This window comes from Gossypium raimondii, chromosome 3 (genome assembly GCF_025698545.1).
Source record: "Gossypium raimondii isolate GPD5lz chromosome 3, ASM2569854v1, whole genome shotgun sequence".
NCBI lineage: Eukaryota > Viridiplantae > Streptophyta > Magnoliopsida > Malvales > Malvaceae > Gossypium > Gossypium raimondii.
This window is the reverse complement of record NC_068567.1, coordinates 3998861-4022468: the sequence shown is the minus strand read 5'-3', so window position 1 is coordinate 4022468 and position 23608 is coordinate 3998861. Positions and strand designations below refer to the sequence as shown.

Genomic DNA, 23608 nt, shown 5'->3' with positions numbered 1-23608 from the left:
TTAAGACTTTGACCTCGTATTGTAAATCACTAAAAATAAAAAGTTTAGAAGGGTCTTGATGTGAACAATCCATGCCCAATATTCCTACACCATTGGGCTTTAGACGTTGGGTTGATAAATTGAAAAAAATTGAATATTGGATCTTTAATATTTAATTTAATAAGTATTATCATTTATCATTAATAAGTAGTTGCGTGCAATCGTAAGGCTAAGTTTCAAATGGTTTATCCTCTTTCGTATCATTTTGGATTGTAATTTTACAAACACAATATGATACGACTCTTTGAGAATAGTTCCCAATAGGTACGATGTCACTTTTACCTTAGAAAATCTCATATGTATATATATATATATATATATGTTAAAACATAATAAAAAACTAAAAATTAAAATCACTACTACTTTAAGAGAAAACATAGTGGGTAAGAATTAGGACAATTTTTATAGAAAACACAATGTACGAAATAAAAGCCACCAAATTGTGGACAAACCAAAAACCACTATAATTTACCCATATGCCGATACTAGTACTGGTAAAATTTAGATTTAATTTGAAAAAGTTAAGTGAATAAGATTTATGATCATATCTTCTCTTTTTAACATAATGTCTAGAACTATCTATAACCCCTCTCCAACCCATAAATAAGAGGATAATGCGCTTCAACACACTCAAACCCATATCCCCTACCTTCATTAAAAGACTTTAAATAAGTATATCTAAAATTTTACATAATTTAGTTATTTTGTTTTATGCTAATAGTAATAAGTCTAATAACATTGCTAATTGATGACACATGATTTTTCAAAACCTATTATTAATATTAGAAATATAGAGGACTAAATTATGTCAAAATTACTTAAATTAAAGTAGAAGGATTAAATTTTATTTACGAGCTCGTCCTGTGGTTTGATTAGTCCCTTGTCAGCAATGAATAAATTAATTTCAACCAAAAAACAGTAAGGAGGTTAAATCTAGATTATAATACAGTAGAGGGACTAAAACCAAAATTAGACCAAATATAAATATTAAAGGCCCACTTGGGCAGTAGCTCATAAGCTATCCATTCCAAACCACTAAAGCAGATCAATGGCTCATTCATCAAAAATTTTCTGCTGCTTCTCCTTCCTCTTCTCCACCCTCTCCATCATTCCATTATCCCATCAACTCGAACAACACCCACTTGACTCACTAACTCCAAACGAGTTCATCCGAGTTCAAGCCATTGTTAACCAGTCACACCCCACCACCACCAACGACATAACCTTCCAATACATAGGCTTAAACGAACCAGATAAACAAGCCCTCATTTCATGGCTACAAAACCATCGCACCACCCCCATCACAGCTCCACCACCACGCCAAGCCTTCGTCATTGCACGTATAAACCACCAAACTCACGAACTCGTCGTCGATTTATTGTACGACAACATTGTTTCCGACCACATTCACCACGGTTTCGGGTACCCTTTACTCACTTTTGAAGAACAAAACGGTGCGAGCCAGCTGGTGTTCAACCATGCACCGTTCTTGGCCGCCTTAAACAAGAGAGGGCTCAAGGTGGCGGAGGTCATTTGCGAGACTTTCGCCATAGGATGGTTCGGGGAGACGAAGCAAAATGGTAGGGTCGTTAAAGTGATGTGCTATTACTTAGATGGAACTGTTAATCTGTATATGAGACCAATAGAGGCCATCACTGTCACAGTTGATTTAGAAGCAATGAAGATCACACATTTTCGGGATAGGCTCGTCGTCCCTGTGCCGAAAGCCGCCGGAACCGATTACAGAGAGTCCGAGCAAAAGGAACCCTTCGGACCGGAGTTGAAAGGGATCACCGTTGTCCAACCGGACGGCCCGAGTTTCATCATTGATGGAAGCAGAGTTAGGTGAGTACAGTTATGACGATCCTGCTTTTGAATGCTTTATTTTCGGTTTAATTTTCGTTTAGTCCCTCTACTATATTTAAACTTGAAATTTAATCATTTTACTTTAATTTACTATAATTTGATCCTTCAATATTTTATTTTGCTTTAATTCTGATTTTAGTCCCTCTACTATGCTAAAATTTAGGAATTAATCTTTCTACTTTAATTTTTATAATATTATTATAATATTATTACATAGAACCCAACTTTGACTATCATTATAGGTTCTAATTATATCCGTTCTTTTGAAGACAATACCTAGAACTATCTACAGCCCCTCCCAACCCAACCCATAAATAGGAGGACAACGTGTTTCAACGCACTCGAACCCATGTCTCTCTACATTAATAACAATGACCGTGCCAAGCTAAGACTCAATCAACTCTACGTTTATATTATTAATAATAAGTTCAAGTAAATAATATTATTAATTACTTGCTTTAATAAATTAATATAATAATAAAATTATACTACTCACTTAAAATTTTAAAATTCATTTTGAGTCCCTATTATAAATGTTAAAAGTCCACTATGGCGGTCTCTCATAGCCATATATATCCATCCATATTCCATGCCACTAAACAACAACAATGGCACATTCATTGAAAATTCTCTTCTTCCTCTTCTCCATCCTCTCCATCATTCCATTATCCCATCAACTCGAACAACACCCACTTGACTCACTAACTCCAAACGAGTTCATCCGAGTTCAAGCCATTGTTAACCAATCACACCCTACGTCCACCACCAACTTAACCTTCCAATACATAGGCTTAAACGAACCAGATAAACATGCCGTCCTTTCATGGCTACAAAACCATCCCACCACCACACCACCACGACGGCAAGCTTTCGTCGTTGCACGTATAAACCACCAAACACACGAACTCATCATCGATTTTTCACGCGACGACATCGTTTCCGATCGGATTCACCACGGTTTCGGATACCCTTCACTCACTTTCCAAGAAGAAATCGATGCCAACCAGCTGGTGTTCAACCATGCACCCTTCTTGGCCGCCTTAAACAAGAGAGGACTCAAGCTCGAAGAGGTCGTTTGCGGGAGTTTCACCGTTGGATGGTTCGGCGAGACTAAGCAAAACGGAAGGGTCGTTAAAATCATGTGTTATTACTTAGACGGGACTGTTAATTTGTATATGAGACCAATAGAAGCCATCACCGTCACAGTTGACTTAGAAGCAATGAAGATAAATCATTTTCAAGATAGGCTCGTCGTCCCGGTCCCGAAAGCCGCCGGAACCGATTACAGAGAATCCAAGCAAAAGCCACCTTTCGGACCGGAGTTGAAAGGAATCACCGTTGTTCAACCAGACGGTCCGAGTTTCACCATTGATGGAAGTAGAGTTAGGTAAGAGCATAGTAACAAGGGTCCAACTTTGACTAATTTTATTCCAGTCTAATTTCAGTTTTAGTCCCTATACTGAAATTAAAATTTGTCTATTTTATAATATTATTTATTAGGTGGAATTGATTTGTAGGACTCAATTTCGACTATTTTATTCTTTTCTGTCGCCATGTGTCGAAAATTATTAGCCAAATACAGATGCCGTTTAGACTTATTGATTTGTGGGGCTATTTTTGGTCAAATTATGATTTTGGTCTTTCTAAAATTTTACATTTGAAATTTGGTCTTTATATTTTAATTTGACGTAATTTAGCCCCTCTATTTCAGTAGAAGGACCAAATTATGTTAAATTAACATTTAGGGACTAAATAAAAAAATTAAGTATTGTAAAAGGACCAAAATCAAAATTTAACATTTTTCAATCGAGTTTTTTTTTTTGAAACAAAATTTTCAATCGAGTTTATTCAAAAAAAATGGTCCATTTTTCTTTGTCTAGGTGGGCTAATTGGGATTTTCATCTGAGTTTCGATGCTCGGGTCGGTCCGATAGTATCCTTAGCGTCCATATACGACACCGAGAAGCAGGAATTCCGTCGAGTGATGTATCGGGGATTCGTATCGGAACTGTTCGTACCGTACATGGATTTAACCGAGGAATGGTACTACAGGACGTTCTTTGATGCTGGGGAATATGGGTATGGTCTATGTGCAGTGCCACTTGAACCTCTAAGGGATTGCCCAGCCAATGCAGTTTACATGGGTGCCTATGTTGCCGCCCAAAATGGGATGCCCATTGAGATGCCTAATGTTTTCTGCATCTTTGAACGCAATGCTGGCGATGTAATGTGGCGACACACCGAGACTATGATTCCTCCAGACCTGGTATGTCAATTTTTCACTAAATGTTTAAAAAAGGTTAAATTATGGTTTTGGTCCCTCTGCTAAAATCGTTTTGGTTTTCATAGTTTTATTTGACATATTTTAACTTTTATAATGTTATTAGTTAATCCAAATTGTTAAGACAAAAGTTTTGCCCTGCCAAATTTTTACTAATGTTAAAAAGGTCAAATTATGATTTTGATCCCTTTGCTAAAAGTTGAAATTTAATATTTATAGTTTAATTTGGCATAATTTAATGTTTGTACTTCTATAATATTATTAATTAGTGTTAACTATTCATGTTAAAGTGTTAGGTGATTCTTTTTTTTTTTTTTATAAATTTAAATGTTTTTGGTATGATAATTTTCATTGCCAATGAAGTTTTGGTATAGATGGTTAAAGGTGTTCAGGTTTGAGTCCTGCCATCTGTAATTGTGAAATGTGGGTCACATTTAGAGGTGTTTAGGGGTCGAGTCGGTCTAAATATGATATTAACACACATTATGTTTGCCCAAGTTTGACCCGGTTTGAAATGTGGGCGTAATATTTTACCCAATCATGCCTATATTTGTAAAAGATTAACCCAAGCCTATTTTAGGCTCGTTCATATTAATTTTTTTAAAATATTTATATTATTTTAATTTAATAATTTTTCATTTATTAAAATTTTTTATATAATTATCTTAAAATCATTTTAATGTATATATTAGAGTAATATTACATATTTAGTATATATTTATTTATTATGTGTTATAAATTACATAATATAAAGTATTATAAACTTAAAATCGGGCCAAACTCAAGCCTTGAATGTTCAAGCTCGAGTTCAGCCCGTATTTTAAATGGGTCTAATTTTTTCCCAAAACCCATTTTTTTGGGCTTAATATTTTTGCTTAAACCCTCCCAAATTTTGGACGAACAACCCGACTTATGAATAGGTTTGTCTAGTCTCACTCCCACCATGTTCATATGCCATATGTGGGTTATGTCCTATTTTTTTTTTCGAATTAGTCTAGATTTTTCTGATTCTTCATCTATTGTGTGTTGTATTGATTGGATTCTACATTGCAATCGGTTAGGCATATATTTGTACTTGTAGTATACTTGTAATTGTAGTTTTGGCATTTCAAATTTTCACTAATGCTAAAAGGTCAGGTTTTGGTCCCTCTATTATGCCAAATTAAAATATGTGGACCAAATCTCTAACTTTAGCATAGAAGAGGGACCAAAATCATAATTTGACCATGTTAATAAATAAATGTAATTTTAGTTGAAGAACACAAAGGAAGGTGTCTATTAATGGGATTTTAATGGCTTTGTTGCAGATTACAGAGGTTAGACCAGATATGAGCCTAGTGGTCAGGATGGTTTCAACTGTTGGAAATTATGACTACATTAATGACTGGGAATTCAAGCAGATTGGTTCCATTAAAGTCACTGTAAATAAACCCATTTAATTACTCCCTTTTTTCTTTTAAACCTATGCCCCTTCAGCCTATATATTATTTCCATTAATTTCCTCTATAAATGAACCTTTGGTTTTAACAAACAGGTTGGACTAACTGGTTTACTTGAAGTAAGGGGCTCAAAATACACCCACAAGGACCAAATTGATGAAGAAGTTTATGGCACATTATTGGCTGAAAACACGTTGGGTGCCTACCATGACCATTTCATCACTTACCACCTTGACCTTGATGTGGATGGTGAGTCCAATTCCTTTGTCAAATCCAAATTGCAAACTGTTAAAGTCACTGACCAAACCTCACCTAGGAAAAGTTATTGGAAGGTTGTGAGTGAAACGGCTAAAACCGAGTCCGATGCTAAAATTAAACTCGGGTCAGATTCGGCCGAGCTCTTGGTTGTCAACCCTAACAAGAGAACTAAAATGGGTAACTTCGTCGGCTACCGTTTGATCCCGGGATCGGTCGCCAGTCCACTTATGACCGACGATGATTATCCGCAGATTCGAGCGGCGTTCACTGAGTATAATGTGTGGGTTACACCCTATAACAAATCTGAGAAATGGGCAGGGGGGATATATATTGATCAAAGCAGGGGTGATGACACTTTGGCTACATGGACCAGCAGGTATGTAGTCTTATTAAAGATGGGTTTAATTAGGGTTTTCATCCTTGTACCATGTTAAAATTCGAGATTTAATCCATTTGTTTTAATTTGTGGTAAAAGTATGGTGGTAGGGATTGGATTGCATTTTATCACCTCTACTAATAAAATGGGCAAATTAGCCCCTGTACATTAGATCAATGAGTAATTTGGTTCTTCTTGTTAAAAATTTCATTCATTTGTGCTGTTAAAAACGGGTATAGCTAACAGAATAACAAACAATGAAACATGGTGTGCCACGTATACCTCATGTTGACATACAAAGACTAGTTTTAACTGTAGAAATGGACGAAATTTTTAACGGGATTATTTTATGTTTTAATTTAATGTATAATGATTAATTTGCTCACTTTTTTAGTAAAAGGGTCAAAATGCAATCCGATTACTAGTAAAAAAGCCTCTATGGTACTTTTACCTTAATTTAGTATAATTTGGTCCTCTTATAATGTTCTTAGCATTTCCAAATTGATAGCACGATTAGCTATTGTTGTTAAAGTGAAGACATGATTAGTTTTTATGATAACTTTTAAGTATTTAGTTGGCTTGTAAATTTATTACTAGCTGAACATGATTGTCTAGATTTTTAAGTGAATCTAAACTATGTTGAGCTGACTGTATTATCAATTTGAACCTACTAATTATAATATAAAAGTAGATGACCAAATTATGTCAACATAAAAGAATTCAACCCCAAAATTTTACATAGTAGAGGGGCTAAAACTACAATTAGACCATCAAAGTTGCTATATTTTGTTATCTTTGTTATACTGGTGATTATTGGTTTAATTTGCAGGAATAGAAGAATAGAGAACAAGGACATTGTATTATGGTACACATTAGGTTTTCATCATGTACCTTACCAAGAAGATTTCCCGTTGATGCCGACGATAAGCACGGGATTTGAGCTCCGGCCGGCCAACTTTTTCGAGTACAATCCGGTGCTTAAAGTGAAAGGTCCTAGCAATGTCAGGTGGCCTAATTGCTCTGTATCAAGCTCGGGACTTAAGTGAATCAGCTTCAACAACACTCATAAAGACCAGTAACAATGATTTTGTTTGCTATTTTCTTTTTGCCTCTTATAAAGATCATGATTTTCTGCAATTACAGATTAGCAAGGAAATGAAATTTAATGTGTTAAAATTTTGGATTATAAATTTTTGAGAGGTCAAAATATAATTTTATCATGTTTTATCGATAATGCTTATAATGATTATCATGCTGTTATAAGTCTCGTAAAATCTAAGCATAGAAGTATATATTCTGCATCAAGCAAGAAACATGCAAAATCATGCAACTATTTGAAAAAGTGTATTTAGATTGCAACAATCACCATTAAAATAAAACATCTCAAAACATGAACATAAATTTATTACAGATCATAGACTTGTTTGCCAGTGAACTTAACCTCAATAGGGCTAACATTCTTCCCAATGCTCCTAAAGTTCTGTCCCACACCTTGTCGACCGGGGTTCACCTTCTCAGGGTACACCCCATCTTTAGGGTGCAAATACTGAACCTCACCATTAGGGAACACCCTATAAAACTGGTACTTGATCTTGTACTTAGACCTAAGCCTAGTCCCAAGAGCCAAGCACTGCTCTTTACGAGCCAATTTCAGCAGGTTCGGACCTTGTCTCATGATGGCTGCACCACCTGTTGGCATCTCGAAGATTTGTTCCTTGGGTGACTCCCATGTGATGACGTAAAACTCTTCCACTTGTGCTTTGCGTAAAAGCCCGCCGGTGCTGCCGCCGAAGATCGGTGATGGGGTGTTTGGGTCCAGCTCTGGTGGGGTGAAACCGACTGGTGCTTCCTTTGTGGCGGTTGTCTCGGCTTTCTCTTCGGTTGCTTCGGCTTTGATGGTGCGTGGGGCGATGATGCTTTTTGGGGACTTGAAGCTAGGGACGGTTAGGAACGGTGGTTGTTTCCGTAACACGGCGGCGATGCGGTCGCCGGATTTTGGGGTGCGGAGGGTTGATGGAGTGAAGAGGGAGGCTTGGGTTGCCATTGCCATTGAGAATAGGGAGATGGGTAGCTAGTGAATTTGCTTGTTTGTGCTGATGAAGCTTGGTTTTGTGAAGATGATGGGATCAAAGAATTGGCCATAGAGAATAAGTGGTGGAAATGGTGTCAATGGATAAGGTGAGATGTGTTGGACCAATTATAATATATGATTTTGATACTTAGGCTTACCCATATCTTACCCTTTTCTTTGCTTTTTTTTTATTATTATTTATATATAGGGCTAATTCCACCCTAAGTCCCTAAATCAATCCCAAACTTTAAAACTTTGTAATCAAAATTTTAAAGGATCAATATTGTATCAACCAAAAGTTTATCAAACCTCACGATTGGCTTGTATGTTAAACACATTTGGTTAATTGTTGAGTGCGAATTTAAGTCCCTTAGAAATTATAAATTAGCATAATAATAAATTTACCTTTTGACCTTTAAATCATTACTGTCACATGAACAGCTTGGATCTAATCAGTGCAAAAATAACCTCCTAAATATTAATCATATTTTATGTCAAATCTGAACTTATGTTTAACTTTAAACTAGGGGGTAAGCTGATGGAAAGTTTAATTTAAATTCTAAACTTGAACAAAAGATTTGGTCTATATTTAACCAAAGTAAGATACTATAAATATGTATCAGCTAGCAATGTGGGATTATAATTATATTGTTGGTGATTCACATTTCATCTACAAGCTGGATATCTTGCCTAATGCCATTGTAACAATGCTATACCATGCCAATGTAAACAGTCAAACAACAAATTTGTTTTTTCACAACATAGCTAAGCATATGCACAACTCTTGACATTACTTGAATGTCAAGAAACTAAACATAAAAATGCAAATGCCTATGCAGTTCCTTGATCCTTAAGGAACATGTATTAACTTGAGATTTAGATTGAGATACTGTTTGGGATTCCCTTGCCTGTGAGTCCACCTTCTTTTGAGTAATCTGAGGTGTTGGGGAAAAGCAATGTGTATGGCACCTTCACCGCTCCAATTCTGTTCTTCAATCTACCATCGTTGTTCCTCTCCGTGACTCTCTTTTCGATTTCTACTAGCTTCTTTCCGAATCTTTCGAAAGCAGCTAAGGGTTCATTGTCAGAAGTCCATTCGGGTGTATCACGCTGCCCGAGGTATATTTCATCGGTTGTGTGCCGTGATAAGATCTCGATAAGGGACACACCAAGGAGCGTTTGGAACTGTGGCGTGATTGTTTTGAGGAAGGCCAAGTCGGGGTCCTTCTCGAGTTCAGCGTACTCGTCAGTGCCTGGTTCGGGCATGAAGCGACGGCTAACCGTCGGCCTGTTGGGGAGGTAGCCTGCATAAGGGTATTGCCCAAAGTTGACAGCCGCGTGCAATGCAGAAGCTATCCATATGATGATTGTGCATGCTTGAATGAGCTCAGCTCGTGTCTTCATCTCGGGCCACCACAGTTCGTGTTTCAAATCACCATGACCCTCGTTTCGAATCTCAGTCCACCATGATTGGATCTCGGTGTCCTCTTTCAGTACTTCATCAGAAGGGTAGTAAAATGAGCAGTACTCAGTGACCCAAGTTTCAATGGCTGACCATATTTCTAACCCATCAACAGCATAAGGATAGTCCTCTATCAAAAGTTTTAGGCCAAAGGGGCAGCTTGAGTCCTGAACCACCATTCCTCTGAAAGATCATCGACAAAAAAATCCACGTCATTATTTTAAGGTAGCAGTTAACATTATTATCAATTTGGACCGACTAATAATATCATAAAAGAGGGACTAAAACAAAAAGCTGCGGCTTACCTCTTAATGAGATCAACAGGGAGAGCTTGGTCAGTGAAGACCCAGTTCTTGTAAACAAAAGCAGACATTTCCATGGCATATTTCCCTGGAAAGACTGTCAACTCGAGCACCCCACCAGCATTGATGAGGATCTGACGGGCCAACGCGTTTATGTTCATTGTGTCCCGGAAATGGGGATGCAAGAGCTTATATATGGGGTGAACCACACTCAACTGTCTATTACTCGCAATTATGAATGGCTCAATCACAGCATGTGTTTTCAACCTGCAAACAAAAAGGAAAAGAACCATTGTAAAAAAACATAGACAACTTTCCATAGTTGATGGTAGCCAGCATGTGTTTTCAACTTTCCACATTGAGCTTTGGCATTTCATCACCATTCATTACCAATGAGAAATGAGCTGATGGTAGCCAGAATCATTCACGGCAGCATACGCCTTAGCCAACTGCCAGATCGAACCTTCGATTCCGTCCACTGCTGGGGTGAAAACTTTGCTGACAGCACCATGGCTATCCCCTTGTGGATGTGGCAAGCTCAACTCGATTGCCAACGGCTTCAGCATGCCGTCATCTTGCAGTAAGAATAGAGTTCTTGTCGCGTATGTCTTCGTGCTAGTCGAGTTTATCCGTCGTATGTATGGCATCAACGCGTCGTGATGGTCCAATATGAACAGTTTGTTGCCTTTCAGAGCCTAAAATTAAATATGATCAAAGCAAACAATTAGTACTTGTTGCAATTTGGTGACAGTAGTAAAAACCAAATGAAGTAACAGACAGTACTTCTTCGGCTGTGAGTCCATTCATGTTCATCTCGATGTGTTCCTTTGTAATGGTACTGTTCTGGTTCCCGTATACACTAGGATCAAGCTTGCTGGCAGGGGGAAATTCCTACATAAAAGTTAACAGTTACTTATTTACACAAGAAAGAAATAAAAGAACATTAACACGTTAAATTTACCTCGAGGCGGCTGATGACGACCGGGTTAACGCCGGCTAGAGTTTCTCTTGCAAACTCTTCATCCGTCCTCCAAGCAGACCTATTATCTGCAGCAATACGCATAATAAGCAAAGCCAACTTCTTTGGAATTAAGGGTTAGATGGGGAAATTTTTGTATATACCATTGATGACAGCAGGCATCGGAAATTTCATCAATCTCTCGCCATCGTTACGAACAAGTTCCTTGATCATCTCCCACGGCAGGCAATCCTTTATCTTCTTAAGAGTGTCTTTATTTGGTAGCTTTATACCACCCTCATATAGGTCAAGTATATCTTGAAAAGAATCGAACTCATTTATAGTTTTGTCCCCTAATGCTGCAATCTCTGGGACCAATACTTGAAACAATGATTTGAATGCATAGGCAAGAAAATCCGAAAACTTCACCATGTTAAACCGTTCATCTCGTGGAACATAAATGTTTAAGTTTAGAAGAGATAGCCTGCTCTCTGTATTAGGATCTGTTACAATGGTAAAACAAAATATTACATTAGATTTGCTTCCATAAATGTTGCTTTATGCTAAACATAGACTGACCTTTCTTGTGTGGTTTCCGACCAGTTTTCCCTCTTCTAGGATAAGGAAGCGCTGGTGATCCACCGAGAACCGGACGAGCAAAATTGACACCCCTTTCAGGCATTCCCAAGTCATTGTAATAATCATAATCATATACTCTATCCCATTCATTGAGCTTTCCTTTTCCTTTTCCATTTCCTCTAAGATTCACCAGTTCTTCTTCCCTATACTTGCGTAACGGTTCCGGTGTTTGACATGGAAGGTAGGTCTAACATCAAATACATCAAAAAATTATTCAACTGGACAACAAATGATGTTACGATATGAAAACGAAGTTACCTTGTTGGAGAAGAAAACGCGATGGTGATTGTAGCGATGAGCTGGATACACCCATGAATTGCAAACAAATTGTAGGCGGCCATGGCCTGGAACATCTTCAAGAGTGAGTGTCCCGAGATAGAATTGACTATGGTGATTGTTTTTTATCATGAAAGCTCCAGGGACACCCATGGATTCATCCCATTCGAATTCAACATCAAGCTTGGTCTCCCCTGCTGTTAATGGTGTATTTGTTGTGACCCATTTCTCCAAATATACAGGCTTGCCTAGCTTCCCTCTCAAACCATTGGCTGAAACACAAAGTGTCTCATGATTTCAGTATTGTCGGACCCTCAACATAAAATCTAATACTAGTATTGAATCTGCCGAGAGCCCTAACGAGCTCACAGAATAGGACCACCTCGGAGTGCCTACACATGGCAACTGAAGAGTGTGTGCATGGTCTGACTCGACCCTCGAGAGCTCGCAGAGCCAAGGGGTACTACATGACATCAACAAGTACTATAATTCTTCTTCCCCTTGCTTGCAAGATTTAAATCAGTATGCAACAGTGACATGGTGAGCATTGCTTAAAAGACTTTAAAACCAAATGTCTATTCCAGCTTTTCTCAGTTATTTCATCAAACAAGCAACAAACAGTTTAAGATTAAAACCACAAAACCAAACATATATGATTAAAGTTAAATTATACACAATTTTTCTACCAGAATGAGCTAACAAAAAATGGAAAAAGAAAAAAAAAAGAAGGTTAAGTCTTGCAAAAACTAACCAGGGTCTGTATGAACAGCACTGATAAGCTGCAAAGAAACACCTTTGCCAAGCAACTCATGAACTCGATCAAGTAAAGAAGATTTTAAATCACTAACGTCCAACACATTTTTTTTCATCAAAACCAATGCTCCTTTGATCTTATTCTTGTTCTTCTTCTCTTCCACCATGCCTTTATCATTTGTTTCTGGCTTCCCACAACACTTCACCATTGTTTTGTTGAACATAACAGTACCCACCCAGAAAAAAAAAAACCCAAAGCAAAAGATTTAAGCTTTCTTTTTCTATTTCAAATTGGTTGATAAATGAATTGAAAGAGAGAAACCAAGATCTTTTAAAGACAAAGGTGTTAAGTAAAGGGTGAAAACAGGAGTTTGTATGGGTTTTTTCTTGACTTGGATTTGGATGGACAAAGTCAAGGCTTTTAAATACTTCCTTGTGACAACTAGTGACAATGTCCTTTTCGGCTTTTTAAGGTTTTCATAGTTTCTTTATTGGGTTAATTTCATCAAAGGTCCCTGACCTTTAATGAAATTTCTAAATTGTTTTTCAGTGAGCCCTCAAAGTATTAATGTCGTATTGATAAAACCCGTAGATTACTATTTTTTATCACGTGTGTACATAGTCTATGGACTCATATTCATCTTCATCTATTTTTCAACGCATCATATCCAAGCCAACCATAGAAAAAGCAAACACCTCTTTCAAATTTAATCCATGTTTTTCAAATATTCTCTAGTAATTTTTAATACCCAAGCTAATACCTAGGTCAAAGAAAAGACTAAAACAAGGACTAAATCAGAATGTTTTAAAATTTTATGAACTAATTTAGAATCAAACCATAACCCGAGGATTTCTCTCTTAATTATAGATAACTAAAGGACTGATGCGAGCACAGTGTGGGTCAATGTTTATTGGTCTACTTGTGGAATTCTTTCTAACGAAGAAATAGTACCAATGTTTATTCTTTTACAGATAATTACACCATAAATTATTACTCTCTTTTTCAATTGGTCTCTAAATTTTTAAAAAGATTAATTATATCCCAAACATTCACTGTTATACCAATTAGGTCTTTTTGTTACTAAAATCGTTAAATAGCACATCACATCTTACGTCGAAAAAAAATTCAATGATAAAGTTTCTGTAAAAGTTTGTTAAAACATCCATTTTACAATATTAATTTTTTAATTTGTATCACATAAAATTCGACCTGTCATTTAATAGTTAAATTAACGATTTTAGAGACAGAAGGACTAAATTGACATAATTTCAATAATTTAAATATGTAATTAGAATAAGTTAAAGTTTAAGGACCAATTTATAATAAGTCATAGTTCAAGGGCGTTTAGTGCAATTAACCCATACTTTTTATACATACAAGGCTGAAGCTATAAAAAAAGTATATATTGCCTTTTATACATGCTTTTTTTTAATGGTTCTCACACATGGTTTACTTTTTAGGTGACATATACTTTGTTTTCATTAGCAGCCATTGTTCTATTATTATCCTTTTCTTTGGTAACTTAACCTTAGGTTTCCCCAAAAGTGGTTAAGAATAATTAATAAATAATATAAGGAATAAAGTTGGTAACTTTTGTTTTAATTTGGTCCCTAAAATTTTTTTGTTGGTCCACATTAGTCTCAGAATCTGATAATTTGTCTTAAATTGATCTCCGAACTTGGATTTCATTATATTGTTATGATGTCATACTTTACGATTATGTCACATCATTATCTAAAAATTTATATAAAGCTATTTGGCACAATCTCGAAGTATCACGTCGTCATATCTTAACGAAAACCAAATTTATGGACCAATTAGAAAAAAAAAACTAATAAATTTATAACTAAAATGGATAAAAAATATTTAAAAATTAAGATGTAAAAAGTTATCAAATTCAATTAATAAATCTCATTATAAGTTTTAATCATATATGTTCTTTTTGGCATAATGTTTAGAATTACCCATAACCTTTCTTCGACCCATAAATATGAGGATAAGTCGCTTTAGCACACTCGAATCTACATCCTCTTACATTGACGATAATGTCATGCTAATCGAACTAAGACTTAATCGGCAAGATTTTTCACTATTAAATATAGGGTGAGTAAAATTCGATTCAACTCGAAAAAAATCAAAAAAAAAGTTTAATTTTCGAATTATTCGAATTGAGTTAATCAAAGTAACTAGATTTTTTTTGAATTTTGAGCTCGACTCAAGTTAAAATTTTAAATTTGAATAACTCAAATAATCCTAATAAATTGAATACAAATTATATTATTTTAAATTTTAAATTTATATTTCCCAAACCCAAACCCTTTTACTTTGCCCCATCATTTTTCCCTCAAAGCCCGTCTGCCCCAACCAACCACCCTCGCCATTTTCCCAATTTCCCCCAAATCAAACCCTTCAAGCTCAATCGTCCATCCATTCAAACCCTCCGTTCTTCTTCTTCATCAATTCATTCAAACCCCCCCCCTTAAATCAAAATCCCTTCCTCCATTCTTCTTCTTCATCAGTTCATCGAGCTTTTTTATTCGATATTTATTTTTTTTAATTTAACTCGAATAATAATATTCTATTCAATTCGAGAAAATTTCAAATCCATTGATAAATTAAAATTGAAAATTCGATTAACTTAAAATTTTTTATTCGATTCCATCCTGACGTTTAATTAAATATAAATTATTTTAAAAATCAACCAATTTTGAGTAATCAATCATTATCATAAATTTTTATATAATTTTTCTAAGTAGCTTTTGGAATACGGCAAATTGAGTAGCTTTAAGAAAATTACTTTTCCATTTTTAAATATATGCTAATAAATAAGACTAAAAATATACATTTTACAATGACAGTTATAACGAGAAACATGAAATCCAAAATGATTTCAACCATTGAATTGGAATAAATTATATTACAACATAAATTTACAGATATCTTTTTTCTTCAAAACCGAATATTTGAATAATATTTTATAAAAAAAATAAATAAAAGTAAAAAGAATTAATAATAATTACTAATAATTAACAAACTTACTAATAACTCTGTCTAATCATAAAGGAGACTTACGAAAGTAATATAATAGACTACTCCCAGACTAGAGGTGCTCATGGGCTGGGACTGGCCGGGTTCGGGCGGGCCCAAAAAATTGTTGCCCTGTGTCCTAGGCCTGGAAAAAAAATTCATAAGCCCGAGCACGTCCCATTTTTTAAATAAACACCAAAAAATTTTTAAAAAATAAAAAAAATATTTTAAAAATAAAAAATTTGGGCTAGGCCAGGCCCGGACCAAAAAAGTGTTGCCCGAGGCCCGGCCCATTTTCTAAACAGGCCTCGTTTTTTGCCCAAACTCATATTTCGGGCCTATATTTTTACCTAAACCTTCTCATATTTTGGGCGGGCCGCCCAGCCCATGAGCACCTCTATCCCAGATGCATGAGGAGGCTTACGGAAGGTAATAAGTATAGCCCTGCTCCCAAACGCATTGGGAGAGGTTTACGGAATGTAATAAGTATGGCGCTACTTCCAAACGCATTTAATAATTAATAACTAAAAAAGAATAATTGAATGAGTATTTTGTAATTTTTTATTATTGGCATGGCACATATTATAGATTTCACACATACGAAAGTGATAATTTAAAATAATAATTAAATATTATATAATATAGGATTCTTTCCTAGATTAAGTCAAAATCTTAAGGTATGAAAGTATGAAAATGGGAATTTTTTTAAAACGTCGTCTATTATAATTCATTTATATTTTATACAACAAAATAGAGGTTAATGGTATAATTAATGAAAATGGCCTTTCTAACTAAAACATGAAAAATAAATTTAACCAAATCATTCCCCAATCTCTTTCATTGCTCTCCTTACTTTTAAGTAGCTTGGTTGAAAATTTTGAGATTTAATTGGTAAAAAAAAATGATAGGTATTCCTTCAGACGCCATGTAGACATTTCAATTCAGAAATGTCAAGATCCTATCTAAAAAGTTGTCGCAAGTCTGTTGATTTTCTAAGCTTGAAAATTGGTAGCTTCAGTGAATGGAATTTAATAAATTCCACCCCATCCGTGCATGTATCATTCCCCATTTCCTCGAAAAGATTCGTCATCGACGAATCCTGTATTTGATCGAATCTTGATTTGATTTGCTCAATCTTTGACATTATTGTTGGGCATTGAGATAGTGTGAGTCCATCGCATTCATCGGTCTAAAACTGGGCCTTGAGACTCGCATCATAAAATTATTAAAATATGCTTTTAAGTTGTTGTATTATTTGTGTGACTTTGAGATTTAGTCTATATACTTCTATTTTTAAGAATTTAGTTTCTCTATCTTTTACATTTAAAAAATTTAAATTCAACTGTTAACATTATTAAAATTAGTGGTGCGACGTTATGAAATAATAAAAAATACTCGACTGATAGCCACATGACTAAAAAAATGATGGTGTGATAAACTAGATTTTGATTGGAAAATTTTAATAATATTAACCATGCATCTTGCTTTAAAAAAATGCATTTGCAAGTCTTCATTGAATTTGTTTACATAAAGTCTTCATTGATTTTGATTTCCATATTATGGAAAATTAAATAATTGCTAATTAGTATAAAATTAGGATTATCATTATAAAAAATTTATCCAAATATTTAGTCAAAATAAGATATTTTTTATTTTAAATTTAATTATTAACTGTGTATTTGTATTAGGCATGGTTTGCTAGTAAGTTTCATGGGATAATGACAATTTTATTTTATTTTATTGATAAAGAAAAGTTTACTTTTTTTATCATTAATATATACTTATATTAGGTTTTGTTACTATCTTTTATATATAAAAGCATGATGTTAGGTATAATCATTTATGGATCTTAATATAGTAATTAATTAATTAAAATTAAACATATAAAAACACTATAATAATATTTTAAATGCAAGCATAAAAAGTTCAGTTTGTTCAACCCGTGTGTTGGCTTAATGATTAGAGCGTTCACCACTTTAGGTGTGACCTAGATTCAAGTTGCGCTAATCGCATTGCAGTTAAAGCTTCGCCTTCCTCTTCTCATTCACAAAAAAAAAAAAAAAGTTTAGTTTGTTAGGTATTAGGGATAAATCTCAAATCTATATATGAACTTTAGTCTAATGCGTAATTTTATACATGTTCTTTGATTTTGTGTAATTTTATACATGAAATTTTGATTTGATCAATTTTTCATAAATTATTAACAAAATTATTGATATAACATCATTTTATGTTTTTATATTACATACATATAATTATATTTATCTAATATAAAAATAAATCGATGCATTTATTTCTTTAAACGTGCATGATTGAATCAAAAATAAAATTTCATGTATACATTTGAAACACAATCAAAGTTTCATATGTATAATTGCATCAAATTAAAGTTTATGTATCAAATTACAAATTAAATCAAAGTTCATGTATAATTTTGGGATTTATCCCTTAGATACAATTATTATGGATTTTGCTTCCCAGGGTGATAATTTATTTATTTATTTTGACACGATGTTTAAAACTATCCATAACCCATTCCAACCCATTAATAGGATGATAATATGCTTCAGCGCGCTCAAACCCACATCCTCTTACATTGACAATAGTGCACATGCCAATCAAGTTAAAACTCAATCGAAATTTAAAATTATATTTAAATATGTATAAATTTGAGACAATGAATAAATAAAATAAAACGGTAATTTTTTAAAAAACAACGTTAATTATAAATATTTTTTTATACAAAGTCAAAATAATTAAAAGTAAACTTTTTTTCCCCAAAATCTATCAAAATCAAATGACCTTTATAACTATATTAAACTATGAAAAGGGAAATTTTACCAAACCAACCTTTTTGCTTCCCATTGATCTTAGTAACATGGTAAACCAAGTCGGAAAATTAAAAGAAAATTAGTCAAAATAGATAAAAAAAAAATTAAGAACCAAAAATAGAAAAATACGGTTAACAACTAGAGGTGATCATAGGCCAGGTTTAGCCTCAATAGAATTTAAGCTTGTTTTCTAGGCTCAAGCTCGGCCTAAAAATTGGGCCTAAAATTTTACCCAAGCTTAGCCCGGATAAAAATACTAAAACCCGAGTGCAACACTGCCCACTTATATTAAAATTTGTTTATATTATTATATTTATATACAAAAAATTAAAAAAATACAATATATCAAATACACTAAAAATATTAAAATAAATATTTCTCAACAATTTGAAAATAAATTTTAAAAAATTTTGAAAAGTAAATGAACTAAATTCCATATATACGAAGAGCATACGAATTTTGAATTTATTGTAACTTTAATATTTTTATTCTATAATTTAACTAAAAATAAAAGAATTAACCCAACACGAAACGCGGGTAAAAACTATATTAATCAAACAAAAGATTAAAAAATAACTAAAATATATAAAATATTAACAACATAAACATGTTATTAAATTAATGTGTGAGTTTAAATTGATCTGATTTAGGTTTGACTGAGTAAATTGGTCCTAATTTCTTTATGGGTCGAATCAGGGTTTAAAATTTCATTTTAATGAATGGGCTTCACACAATAGGTGTGGGCCAAAAAAATAACACAATAGGGGGGTGTTTCAATGGTCAAGGGTTTTCATATATGAGTCAATATTTTTTAATAAAAAAATTACTATTATTTATTGAAAAATAAATAAATTATAATGTTTTTAAGTTCTCTCCAAGTTTATTTATTTTGGTTTAAGTCCCGATATATTTTAGTTGTGTTTAAATTTATTTTGTTTGATGCTTTTGAAATGATTGATTCTAGTTATAGTTATTCGTATGTATTAATCGTACGTTGATATGCAATACAATGACTAAATTCTTTGGTCATGCATATTAAGGGCCTCCGTTGATCGGTTGGACTACCTTAAGAGGCTTTCATACTCATCCTTGAGCTTTGCATATCCACCAACCGAGACACTTTCGACTCTATGAATCAAGCTTACTAGGCAACCTTTTAAGGTATATTGGCTTTCAGCAATGAGAGACAAAACCCTCCCATCAGGGGACAATACCTTTGGTTATTGAGGGACTAGCCAACTGCCTAAAGAACAATACTTCAAATAAATATGAGTTTATTTATAAAAAACAATATTAAATGGCATAATCTCGTTCTTAGGGGTGAGCAAAATTCGATTCGACTCGAAAAAATCGAAAAAGAATTCGAATTTCGAGTTAAACGAATCGAGTTATTCGAATCAACTCGAATTTTTTTTTCGAATTTCGAGTTCGAATCGAGTTGAGTTTTCGAATTCGAATAACTCGAATAATTCGAATAATTCGAATATCAAACTATAATATTTTACAGTTTTACCCTAAACTCCCAAACTTTTTTACTTTTCCCTCAAAACTTTTACTCCTTCCCACTTTTCCCCCAAAACTTTTACTCCCCTCCCCTCCCAACCCCCCAATCTACCCAAAATTCATTTCCCACCAAAATTTTACTCTTCCATTCATTTTTTTTTCAAAATTTTACTCTCAAAAACCCTCAAAACTTTTTATTTTCCCCCAAAATTTTTACTCCTCCCACTTTTCCCTAAAACTTTTATTCTCTTCCCATCCCACCTCCCATCTACCCCAAACCCTCCCCCTCCAATTTTTTTAATATTTTCCTCCAAAATTTTACTCCCCTATTTACTTTCCTCAAACTTTTATTCCCCAAAACTTTTTATTTTCCCCCTAAACTTTTACTTCTCACCCTTTACTCTCAAATAAAAATCAAAATTATCCAAAAAATCACTAAACATAAATAGTAATAATTTTATTTATATATACTATTTATATTATTAAATTAAATTTCACATTTTATATTATTTATATTATTGAATTGTTTAGTCATATTGAATATTTATATTAAAATTGAAATCTTAATTATGCCATAAAATATTCGTGTTAAAATTTTATATTGGTATCAATTTCAAATTTTATTTTTAAAATAAATTTTATTAAAAATCATATTTTTATATTTAATATATTTTAATTCCAAAATACATAGTGACAAGAATCCAAGATAATCGAAACAACTAAGCAAACAAATAAGCTAACCAAGATATAAAAATTAATAAATAAATTATGAGGTGATGAAAGTTAATAAAAAATTGATTAAGGTGGACAAATTTTATTACGATGGGTGACAATGGTTACAAGGACCCAAAATTATTTTTTAAAATTTAACTCGAACAAATATATTCGATTCGATTCGATTCGAATTCCATCTCACTCGACTCGATTCGAGAAAACTTCAAATAAAGTTAGGATGATAAAATGAGATTCGAAAACTCGATTAACTCGAAAATTTTCGATTCGATTCGATTCGATTCGATCGAATGCTCACCCCTACTCATTCTGATTATATCTACTTTTTTTAACACAATGCCTAAAATTACCCATAACCTTTCCCTAACTAGGGGTGTTCAATCGGTTAACCGACCCGAACTACCATTAACCGACCCTTTTTAACCCTTAACCGTTAACTGAACCGATTTTTTTTCAAAAAAATTAACCGAACCAAACTTTTTCGGTTAATTCGATCGGTTAACTGAATTAACCGAAATTTATATGTTTTTTTATTTTTGGTTAAAACAAGTATAAAATATATAAAAAATTAACCGACTGATTAATTTATATTTCCAAAAAATTAACTGAACCGACCGAATGCTTATATATTATAATATTATTTATTAAATTCGGTTAACCGACCGATTTCGAACCGAATTAACCGTTAACCGAACTTCCAAAAAATTATTAATCGACCCCCGACCGAATTAATTCGGTTAATCGATCGATTAATTCAATTTTATCCGAAATTTGCACACCTCTATCCCTAACCCGTAAATAAGAGGATGATGCACTTCAACGCATTTGAACTCACATCCTCCTATGTTAATGACAATACCCATATTAATTAAACTATGACACAATCGGCAACCCATAACTAAAAGTTAACCCATAATTATTCTCTAACCCACACTTGAATAGGGAACCAAAATAATTGAAATACAAAAGAAAAAAGCAAACACATTTGGTTGCCCATTAATGCATATTAATTAAGAAACTCAATTATTATCCCTAACAACTTGCCATCAATACTATCTCCCAAATCATTCTTCATGTTCATGCATCATTACCTCTCTAATTTTATTTTATTTTATTTTCAACCTTAACCATCACTCCATCTACTTAATAAATAAATAAAAAAATATAAGTGGAATAAGTTGAGGTTTTGAAAATTTTAAAATTTTAAATGTATGAAATTTTAATCCAAATTTTATTATAGTCTAAATTTAGATTTATTTTTATAATAATTGAACGTGGTTTGTAATGATTAGTTCGACAATAATTATTTGAATGTGTATTATTTGTAAAAAAGATCAAATTGATTTATGGTCGGATCAATTTAGATTTTAAAAATTCTGAATCATTTCGGTCTTGAATTAATCGAGTACTAGTTTAGTTGGGAAAAGATTAATTTCCTTTTCTATTAAATGATGACTATTATTATTTTGACGATGTGTTTTCATACTTTTATATAATTTTTAAATAAATAAAAAACTAAAATTAACATATCCAATGATTAAACACATGTTCAAGTTCTTTACCACCACACCAATAATAAATATTGACTAAATTTTTACATAAAATGTTTTCTCCCACCCACATCGTGTATCATGTATGTACTATCATTTAAATAAAATTTTGACTTGATATAGAAAAATGATAATACTATAATAAACAATTGGAGTGCACTTATTATTGTTAATTTGATGTATTTATCTATTTAATTTCTTTTTACTACTAATTTAAACTATTTTTCCTTCTTAATTCCGTATATATTGCATTTATTATTTGTTGCCTTTATTTTAAATACATACCTATATTCTAAATAAGTAAATTTCACATGTATACTGCGTGATAGAATTTCTAATTTGTAATTAAATTATTGATCACTAAAATAAAATAAAATCAAATCTCGAATAAATTATTTAAAAAATCAACCATGGTAATTAAGTTTTGGAATTTTGAAAGTTTCGAGAAAGTTTTGGAATTTTGAGTACTCATTTAACTTTTATCATACATAAATTATATGTAAATTCAGTTAGATTTATTTTAGATTTATGTCGATCCAATCTAAATTTATTCAAGTTTAAGTCAAGAAGTATTTTCATTATCGATATATTATACTTTATAATGATTAATTTTAATTATAGTTACTCATATACTCTCAAAATTAATTTATTGAATATTATTATAAATTTATTTAGAAGTATTTAACAAAGTTATTTGAAAATTTTAATGTAAATAAATTAAAATTTTAAGCTACTTCAAAGGTTATTTTTTATATTTTCTTTTCATTATGAAAGTTTAAGGTTTGTCATATGACATTTCAATAAATTGCAATGAATCCAGTTTCTTTTTATATTATAAGTTACTTTCCTCTTCAAATTATTAACATTTTAATTACATTTTAAATTATCATAATTATATTAATAAGTTTCTCTATTATTAAAATTATTAATTTGATCATTAATGACTTTTCAAATGTTATACGATATAATTTAAAATGAAAATTAAAAATTGTCGCGTAACTTTAAAAGCTAAAATATTAAAAATAAAGAAAATAAAAAAATGAATAATAAATTTTTATAAAAGTTTGAGAATCTCAAAACTAAAGATTTTTAAAACATCCGTATTTACAATATTCATAATGTTTTTACTTTCTTGATATAAGATTTTTACCATATATATATATAGTAATTTCACGTACTTTTATAATTTTTGTACAATTTATATTGTTTTTCATGCATGTAAATTTTCAATTAATTTGATATTTC

At 32.7% G+C, this 23608-nt stretch overlaps 3 protein-coding genes across 5 annotated transcripts; 1 reads left to right on the top strand and 2 right to left on the bottom strand.

Annotated features, from left to right (window-relative positions):
• Positions 1-1072: 1072 nt before the first annotated feature.
• LOC105796639 (primary amine oxidase) lies at positions 1073-7492 on the top strand. 3 transcript variants are annotated; one of them, XM_012626399.2, is made up of 6 exons: positions 1073-1619; positions 1704-1884; positions 3786-4170; positions 5493-5606; positions 5720-6258; positions 7088-7492. In XM_012626399.2, the coding sequence occupies exons 1-6, from the start codon at positions 1088-1090 to the stop codon at positions 7302-7304; spliced, it is 1968 nt and encodes a 655-aa protein (XP_012481853.1). In that variant the 5' UTR covers positions 1073-1087; the 3' UTR covers positions 7305-7492. The 3 variants fall into 3 exon arrangements, with proteins under 3 accessions (XP_012481853.1, XP_012481851.1, XP_012481852.1); XM_012626397.2 differs by having other exon boundaries at positions 1073-1884; XM_012626398.2 differs by lacking the exons at positions 1073-1619; positions 1704-1884 and adding an exon at positions 2435-3292.
• Positions 7493-7591: 99 nt separating this feature from the next.
• Positions 7592-8384, bottom strand: LOC105796640 (photosystem I reaction center subunit II, chloroplastic). Its single transcript, XM_012626400.2, has one exon. The coding sequence runs from the start codon at positions 8306-8308 to the stop codon at positions 7664-7666; it is 645 nt and encodes a 214-aa protein (XP_012481854.1). The 5' UTR covers positions 8309-8384; the 3' UTR covers positions 7592-7663.
• A 533-nt stretch (positions 8385-8917) lies between these two features.
• Positions 8918-13093, bottom strand: LOC105796638 (linoleate 9S-lipoxygenase 5). Its single transcript, XM_012626396.2, has 9 exons — positions 12718-13093; positions 11949-12238; positions 11631-11877; positions 11216-11554; positions 11055-11140; positions 10877-10984; positions 10484-10788; positions 10097-10360; positions 8918-9974 (listed from the first exon to the last, which is right to left on the bottom strand). The coding sequence occupies exons 1-9, from the start codon at positions 12941-12943 to the stop codon at positions 9206-9208; spliced, it is 2634 nt and encodes an 877-aa protein (XP_012481850.1). The 5' UTR covers positions 12944-13093; the 3' UTR covers positions 8918-9205.
• Between the last annotated feature and the right edge of the window lie 10515 nt (positions 13094-23608).

What these genes read in the sequence shown, in the direction of transcription:
- LOC105796639 (XM_012626397.2), top strand. Translation starts at nt 1,088, where the DNA reads ATGGCTCATTCATCAAAAATTTTCTGCTGCTTCTCCTTCCTCTTCTCC. An exon ending in CTATGATTCCTCCAGACCTG is followed by an intron (nt 4,171 to 5,492) that starts GTATGTCAATTT and finishes GCTTTGTTGCAG; the next exon opens with ATTACAGAGGTTAGACCAGA. An exon ending in TTGGTTCCATTAAAGTCACT is followed by an intron (nt 5,607 to 5,719) that starts GTAAATAAACCC and finishes TTTAACAAACAG; the next exon opens with GTTGGACTAACTGGTTTACT.
- LOC105796640 (XM_012626400.2), bottom strand. Translation starts at nt 8,308, where the DNA reads ATGGCAATGGCAACCCAAGCCTCCCTCTTCACTCCATCAACCCTCCGC.
- LOC105796638 (XM_012626396.2), bottom strand. Translation starts at nt 12,943, where the DNA reads ATGTTCAACAAAACAATGGTGAAGTGTTGTGGGAAGCCAGAAACAAAT. An exon ending in CATCAGCTCATTTCTCATTG is followed by an intron (nt 10,361 to 10,483) that starts GTAATGAATGGT and finishes TTTTGTTTGCAG; the next exon opens with GTTGAAAACACATGCTGTGA. An exon ending in CCTGTTGATCTCATTAAGAG is followed by an intron (nt 9,975 to 10,096) that starts GTAAGCCGCAGC and finishes ATGATCTTTCAG; the next exon opens with AGGAATGGTGGTTCAGGACT.